At 35.1% G+C, this 8,529-nt stretch overlaps 1 protein-coding gene across 1 annotated transcript; it reads right to left on the bottom strand.

The window, feature by feature from the left end:
- Positions 1-2,796: 2,796 nt before the first annotated feature.
- On the bottom strand, positions 2,797-7,614 carry LOC136207232 (uncharacterized). The gene is made up of 7 exons (XM_065998540.1): positions 7,507-7,614; positions 6,109-7,266; positions 5,421-5,682; positions 4,357-4,973; positions 3,452-4,224; positions 3,162-3,298; positions 2,797-3,104 (listed from the first exon to the last, which is right to left on the bottom strand). The coding sequence occupies exons 1-7, from the start codon at positions 7,612-7,614 to the stop codon at positions 2,821-2,823; spliced, it is 3,339 nt and encodes a 1,112-aa protein (XP_065854612.1). The 3' UTR covers positions 2,797-2,820.
- Between the last annotated feature and the right edge of the window lie 915 nt (positions 7,615-8,529).

Below are 8,529 nucleotides of genomic sequence, written 5' to 3'. Positions count from 1 at the left end.
CTCTAAATATTTTTAGAGAGAGAGAGAGTAGATTTTTTTGAGAAAAATATTTTTTTTCTCAAAAATTCCGAATTTCCTAAGTTCAATTTTTACTAAATTTTTATTAAAATCGGGAGCTCGCGGTTCGTGGAATCAATCGGCTTCGACTGTCAGATACCGAATCAAAGGTATTATCCGAGGACTAGACTCTTTATTTTATTTAATTTATTTCTCTCCTTCTATTTATTTTTTATGCTATAGTTTTTATTCCTTTAGTCATTTATTTATTTTATCACGTTTTATTTAGTTAGCGCATTTATTTAATTTTCGTTTCGTGTTAAATAAAATTCGGTTTTGTTTTAAAATAAAAACCTCGTTTTGGATATCCCAATACGAACCGTGATCCGATAAAAAGGTAGTTTGGGTATCGAAAATGTTGTAATTATAAGTTTTTTATTTAAAAGCGGTTTCCAAATAACATTTTAAAATAAAAACATCGTTTTAGGAACTTTCGTTTTCGACTATGATCCATCTTTGGTAGTTCGGAAGTCCAAAACGATTGAATTAGATTTAATTTAACGCTTTTGAACAAATCTGGAAAATGTTGGAGTGCTGCTGTAATTTGCCAATTCTGTCACTAAAGGCTGTTTACCAACGGATTTTCCGTCGGTAAATCTGCCAAAATGTAAAAAATGCCATTTCGGTCCCCTTTTCTTAATTTTTAGACTTTTAATCCTTGGTATATATATATATAGTTAAGTGATACATGTTTTCAAATCGTTTTAGAACTTTAGTATATATATTTATTTTAGAATGTTTATATATCATTTTTATCCTATTTTACAATATAAGTATAAATATATATATAGGTATTTCCTTTTTCTTAACTTAGGCTATGTTTAAATATTAGTTATTTGATATTTTGAGAAATAATGGATGGATATTAGTATATGTCATTTTTGGTATTTGAACTATATTAATTATGTATATATATGTATAGTTTCGAGAATATTTGGGTTATGTTAATTATTGATAAATAGAGTTATTTTGAGTGATAAATGCTATTTTCTTATTTGTGAATTTCATCTACTATTTTCATATATTTAAAGTATAAATATATTATTTTCATTACTCTTTCTTATATATGTATTAGATAGTATACTTTCTTTTACTCTTATTTTATGTCTTTTGGGCTAAAATGTGTAAATATATATCTATATTATTTTCTTTATCTCTTTTGGCCATTTATGAGTCCATGTTTCTAATGGGCTTCACTTTGAAAAATTAATTTTGGGCTTAAATGTGGTTGTTAATATAATTATAATAGTTAGAGAGTCCATTAAATAAGTGGGGAAAATAAATCACAAAAAGAGAGTCTTCAATTAAATTATTTAAGCTAATGAGCTTTCTTAGATTTCTAATGTAGATAAATAGAGTCATTTTTGTTGATATTTTAAATCGTCTTCAAAACACCACGCTTTAAAACCTTAGTCCGTTCCAACGACGGATTAAGCGAACATGGTAATTAAAATCGTTTTCGTTGTAAATAAGGAGTTTTGAATCGTTTTCTTAAAGAATTTGTACAAAGTAAAATTGACTTGTATGTTTAACCATGTCTTCTCATTAAAAGGTTTTCATCTCAAACGTTTTCAAATACTCGAGTCGTTCCAACGACGATTCGGGTAAACTTCATCAAACGGGGTTTTAAAACGCACCTAAATCGTTCCAACGACGATTAAGGTGCGAACCATGTAAATAAATCCGTTTTGGGGAAGTAAGTTAATGTAGAATAGACACACAACATAACCTTTAAATACGGTTGTAAATAAATCACTTCTTTCTCCCCCCTCTCTATGTATGTATAAACAAAAATGGGTGATTCTTTACTGATATGGCTTTTCAATATCATATGCTCAAAACGGTTTCCAAAAAGAGAAAGAAAAGGGTTTCAAATGAATTTTAAACTTAAAGAAGTATACGATTAGTCCGTTATCGCCTAACATGCTGAGTAGGAGGCCGGTGGTTCATAACCGGGCGATGTCGGGGTGCCTAGTAGCCTTTCTCCGGAAAGGAGCTAGCCTTCTCGGCTCGTACCTAAGTTTCCCGAACCCACACTGGTCTCCCGCAAGGGATCAGTGTTCATTTTCCCATTCGTGGGTGGCGACTCTTCCTGATGTGATATTGGTTATGAAAAAGAGATAATAACCAAATCAACAAGTTTTCCCGATCTATCTTAAGGAATTAATAGAATCAAATAACAAACATAAATTGGTGATAACAAACCAATCCCAAAGAATTAAAGACAATGAAAGGAGATCTGACCTTACACCTTCGAATAATTAAATTGGAACCTGAGTGTTTGGCGATTCACAAGTACCTTACCAAAATACTTGTTCACGATCAAGATAATATTACAAGAATGATGACCCGGTCTCTCAAGCTCACAATAAAGAATTCAATCCCGGATTGAAAATAATTCCCAAAGGAAAAGAAGAACTTTTGTTCATAAAAATATTGATTTCTGATTGATAAAAATAATGAAGAATACAAGCCTTTATATAGGCTACAAAATAAACCTAAACCTAAACTAAAAAGAAAGTTGAATCCTAGTGCACCAAGGTAAAAGAAATCCTAATTAGACAAGGAAAAACATTAAATTCGTTGTCCTTTAGAGCCCAATTTCAGCCCATTAATTAACATTATTTGGGCCTTTTAATTAGCTAGAAATACGTCCAATCAAACCTATAAGGTTATAGCATTAATTTTAATGAGTCCCAATGGGTTTTGCACATGCCAAACACATGCAAGTCCAAAGCTTCTCTTAAAATATGATCAACCTTTTTACATATCACTATTATGGGCTTGGGCTTGGATACAACACAAAAACACACCATCTTTAATGACTTCGCTAGAATTCATTCCTTGTTTAAAGAAGCTCAAGATGAGTCCATTAAGCATTTGTTGGTCTTTCTTTGCACGATTCTTCGTCATAGGTCCAATTGACAGCTCCAATGGATCCCTCATGCTTCTACTAGGCTCCTTAACTCCAAGCTCCTTTGTTCCATGCTCTTGTGCTTTTGATATCACATCATTCCCTCTCTCTTGAAAAGGATTTGTCCTCAAATCTTCATCTCCTACATCAAACAAAGATAAATCAGCCACATTAAAAGTTGCATGCACACTATACTCAGCTGGCAAGTCGAGCTTGTAGGCATTATCCCCAATTCGTGCGACTACTTGAAATGGACCATCGCCTCTAGGATGTAGCTTTGATTTTCTCTGAGCGGGGAACCTTTCCTTGCGCATATGCAACCACACCCGATCACCGGGTTCAAATAGAACACATTGTCGACCCTTGTTAGCTTGCTTTGCATAATGCTCATTCTTCTTCTCCAGTTGTTGTTTCACTTGTTCATGTAACTTAAGCACCATTTCTGCCTTTTTCTTTCCATCTAAACTTTTCCTTTCATCAACAGGCAAAGGGATCAAGTCTAATGGTGTCAAAGGATTAAAACCATAAACAATTTCAAATGGTGAGAAGTTAGTAGATGAATGTATATCCCTATTATAAGCGAACTCAATAAATGGTAGGCATTCTTCCCATGACTTAAGATTCTTTTGAATAACTGCCCTAAGAAGTTGTCCTAAAGTTCTATTTACTACTTCGGTTTGACCATCAGTTTGAGGGTGACAAGAAGTAGAAAACAACAGTTTAGTCCCCAATTTATTCCACAAAGTCTTCCAAAAATAGCTTAAAAACTTAGGATCTCTATCACTAACTATACTCTTTGGCATCCCATGCAGACGAACAACCTCTCTAAAGAACAAGTTAGCAATATTAATAGCATCATCAGTTTTATGGCATGGTATGAAATGTGCCATCTTAGAAAAGCGATCTACAACCACAAATATGGAATCATTACCTCTCTTAGACCTAGGTAAAGCCATCACAAAATCCATGGATATAGCAGTCCAAGGTTCATTCGGCACAGGTAATGGAGTGTATAAACCATGAGGCATAACTCTAGACTTAGCTTTCTTACAATTAATACAACTAGCACATATTCTTTCCACATCACGTTTCATATGAGGCCAAAAGAAATGTTCAGAAATCATGTCCAAAGTCTTAGCAACCCCAAAATGCCCCATCAAGCCTCCACCGTGGGCTTCCCTCACAAGAAATTCTCTATGTGAACATTTAGGCATGCATAATCGATTATCTCTAAATAAGTAGCCCTCATGTCTATAAAATTTTCCAAAAGCAGTAAGTTCACAAGCTTTATAAATAGATGCAAAGTCTAGATCATCAACATATAATTCTTTGATATACTCAAATCCTAAACACTTAGCATGCATCACATTCAATAAGCTAACTCTCCTACTTAATGCATCAGCAACTACGTTTTCCTTCCCTTGCTTATACTTAATCACATAAGGAAACGTCTCTATAAATTCCACCCACTTGGCATGTCTTCGGTTCAATTTTTGTTGACCCTTAAGATGTTTCAAGGATTCATGATCGGTGTGGATCACAAACTCTTTAGGCCATAAATAATGTTGCCACATTTGCAAAGCCCTAACTAATGCATAGAGTTCTTTATCATAAGTGGGATAGTTTAAGGTTGCACCACTAAGTTTTTCACTAAAGAAGGCTATAGGTCGACCCTCTTGCATTAAAACAGCACCAATCCCTACTCCCGACGCATCACACTCAATTTCAAACGATTTATCAAAGTTTGGAAGTGCTAAAACGGGGGCAGAAGTTAGTCTTGCCTTAAGCATCTCAAAAGCATCCTCTTGTGCTTTGCCCCACTTAAAGCCAACATTCTTTTTTATTACCTCGGTTAGTGGTGCGGCAATGGTACTGAAGTTCTTCACAAACCTCCTATAGAAACTCGCCAAGCCATGAAAGCTCCTCACCTCGGTAACTGAATTTGGCGTTGGCCACTCTTGAATGGCTTTCACCTTTTCAATATCAACAGAAACTCCTTGTGCTGAAACAATAAAACCCAAAAACACAACTTTCTCCATGCAAAATGAGCACTTAGAAAGGTTAGCGTATAATTTCTGTTCTCTCAAAACATCTAATACAACCTTAACATGTTCTATGTGTTCTGCCTCAGATTTAGAATAGATAAGAATGTCATCAAAATAAACAACAACAAATTTACCTATAAACTCTCTCAAAACATGATTCATTAATCTCATGAAAGTACTAGGTGCATTTGTTAAACCGAAAGGCATAACTAACCACTCATATAAACCATGCTTAGTCTTAAAAGCCGTTTTCCATTCATCTCCTAATGACATGCGAATCTGATGGTACCCACTCTTAAGATCTATTTTAGTGAAAATAACAGCCCCATTTAATTCATCCAACATATCATCTAACCTAGGGATAGGATGACGATACTTTACCGTGATTTTATTGACGGCTCTACAATCGATGCACATCCGCCAAGTTCCATCTTTCTTTGGTACTAGGATGACTGGTACAGCACACGGACTCATAGATTCGCGAATCAACCCTTTTGCCATTAGTTCCTCGACTTGCCTTTGTAGTTCTTTTGTCTCCTCAGGGTTACTTCTATAGGCTGGTCGATTTGGAATTTGTGCTCCGGGAACAAAGTCAATTTGATGCTCAATTCCTCGAATCGGGGGTAACTTATTAGGCATCTCTTCGGGGAATAAATCCTTGAATTCCTGCAAAAGAGGGGAAATACTAGAAGGAAGGTTAGACTGACTTACAGAAGATAAACAAAAACTCTTACAATAAAATAATAATAAATTTTTGTTTTCAAAATCAGCTTGCTTTACATCCCTCAATTTAGCATATAAAGATAGATTTTGGCTTTTGTTAATGCTCCTCTCTTTTTCTCTCCTCTCACCCTCATTTCTCGACCTCACTAATGCCTTTTCACTCACCTCTTCTCTCTTCACACCCTCACTGATTTTATCACTCTTATTTTCTCTCGCCTTAACCTTTTGCCTTCTCACAGATTGTTCTTGTAACATTCTTTGCATGTAGAGCTGATCTTCAAACACTTCAGCAGGTGATAAAGGTGGCAAAATATACTTCTTCCCATCCTTAGCAATAGTAAATTTATTTGTTCGACCATGATGTAGTGCTGATCGATCGAATTGCCAAGGCCTCCCCAATAACACATGACATGCTTGCATAGGTACTACATCACATAATACCTCATCAGAAAAAGAACCAATAGAAAAGTTCAGAAGCACCTGTTTAGTAACTTTGAGTTCGTTACTATCATTCAACCATTGTAACCGATAAGGATTGGGATGTGGAATTGTTGATATCCCTAATCGGCTTGCTAACACATTGCTTACCACGTTGCAACAACTTCCTCCATCAATAATTAGTAAGCATGTTTTTCCAAGTATGTTGCAATGAGCATGAAAGATGTGCTCTCGTTGCTCAATGTCACCACTCACTCCCATCTTCAATGTTCTACGAGTGACTAAGTTAACTCCATGTCCTCCTTTACTATCCACCTCTTCTATATCACTACAATCTTCTAAGGTGGGCATATCATCTGATTCATGTTCGGACTCACTTTCGGATATTAACTCACCATGCTTCATAACCATCGCCTTTTGATTCGAACACTCTCTTGCATAGTGCCCTCTCCCTTGGCACTTAAAACACACAATTTCACGAGTTCTTGTGGGTTTTTCAGTAGTTTTGTATTTTGGAGTAGTTCCACCAATTTGCAACTTCCCAAATGCTTTTGAATCAACCTGAGGCTTTTGGTCACTTTTAGAGCTAAATTCAGATTTAGTTTTGAAATTACCTCTTGGATCTGACTTCCATGGAGTGGAAGTAGTGCCTTTGAATTTTGATCTCCCTTTCTCAACCTCTTGAAGTTGTCTCTCAATTTTTATCGCTTTATGAAGCATCTCGTCCATGTGGAAATAAGTTTGTAGCTCAAGAGGGTTGCGAATCTCCCTCTTCATTCCCATGAGAAATCTAACCATGGTAGCTTCCTCATCTTCTTGTATATCAGCTCGGATTAGTGCCATCTCCAATTGTTTGTGATAATCTTCAACAGATTGGTTACCTTGAGACATGGATTGGAGTTCTTTCAACAACTCCTTATAATAGTGAGCCGGCACAAATCTCTTTTTCATGACCTTCTTCAATTCACCCCATGTTCTTATGGGTTCATCACCATCTCTTTTTCTTGTGCGCTTTAATTGGTCCCACCAAACAGCCGCATATTCAGTTAGTTCGGATACTACAAGTTTCACCTTCTTCTCCTCGGAATACTCATGTATGTCAAAGATTGTTTCAACCTTTCGTACCCAATCAAGATACGCCTCTGGGTCACTAGCTCCTCGAAAAGTAGGCATTTTAAGTTTGATAGCATTAAGATTACTATCTTTTCGATCGTTACCCCTTTTTCGGTATCCAAACTGCTCCTCCTCTTCAGACTCGGATAGTTCATCATCAAAATTCAATCTCCCGCGTCCTCCTTTCTTTTGGCTTGATTTCTTTTGGTTTGAAACCAAATCAGCCACAATAGCCCCTAACCTCTTCATCTCACCTACAATAGCTTGTTGCCATTCTTTAGAATCAACATCGTTAACGTTGTCCTTTTTAGGTTCGTTAGACATGACAAAATATATAAAGAATGAAATAAAAGTGAAATCTAGTCTAAAGCAAGAAAAGAAGAAAAAGAAAGTAAAAGAAGTACCTCACAACCGGTTCAATCACTCTTTTATATTATCTTGATAGATCACAAGGATTATCTCGGGTAATATAAATGCCAATGAAGCAAAAGAATGACAAAATAAAGTAGAGCAGAAACTAGAAGCAAAGAAGACTAATATTGTAACGATAACCAAAGTTTAGCACACTAAGAATAGAATAAAAGACGATTTTCGAAGAAGAGACAAATGTTTGAAAGAAATTTTAAGAATGTGTGTTTAGCATGCAAATTCTAGAAAACTTGTAACTTTAGTACAAACAATGAGCCGATTTTTTTTTTTTTTCCTCTTTTTTTTTCCTTTTTTTTTCCTTTTTTTTTTTTTTTCTTTTTTTTTTCCTTTTTTAAAACTAGATTGGAATTGATTAACAAATTAAACTTGCACTAATGATTTAGCATGCAAAAAAAATTGAAGAAATTCACACACATAAATGGGTTTGGCTAGTAAGAATAGAATCCAAAAATAATCAGTTCGCTACAACTAAGAACCTAAATAACTAGATGCAAAGATATGAGGAACTCGATCAATAATTAAAGACTCTAGATTGGGGTAATTTTTTTTTTTTTAATTTCGACAAACAAAACAAAAACAACAAATTCCTTAAGAGCCAAAGCTCTGATACCAATTGATGTGATATTGGTTATGAAAAAGAGATAATAACCAAATCAACAAGTTTTCCCGATCTATCTTAAGGAATTAATAGAATCAAATAACAAACATAAATTGGTGATAACAAACCAATCCCAAAGAATTAAAGACAATGAAAGGAGATCTGACCTTACACCTTCGAATAATTAAATTGGAACCTGAGTGTTTGGCGAT

The sequence above is a fragment of the Euphorbia lathyris genome, chromosome 9 (genome assembly GCF_963576675.1).
Source record: "Euphorbia lathyris chromosome 9, ddEupLath1.1, whole genome shotgun sequence".
Taxonomy (NCBI): Eukaryota; Viridiplantae; Streptophyta; class Magnoliopsida; order Malpighiales; family Euphorbiaceae; genus Euphorbia; species Euphorbia lathyris.
This window is presented reverse-complemented; position numbering and strand designations above follow the sequence as displayed.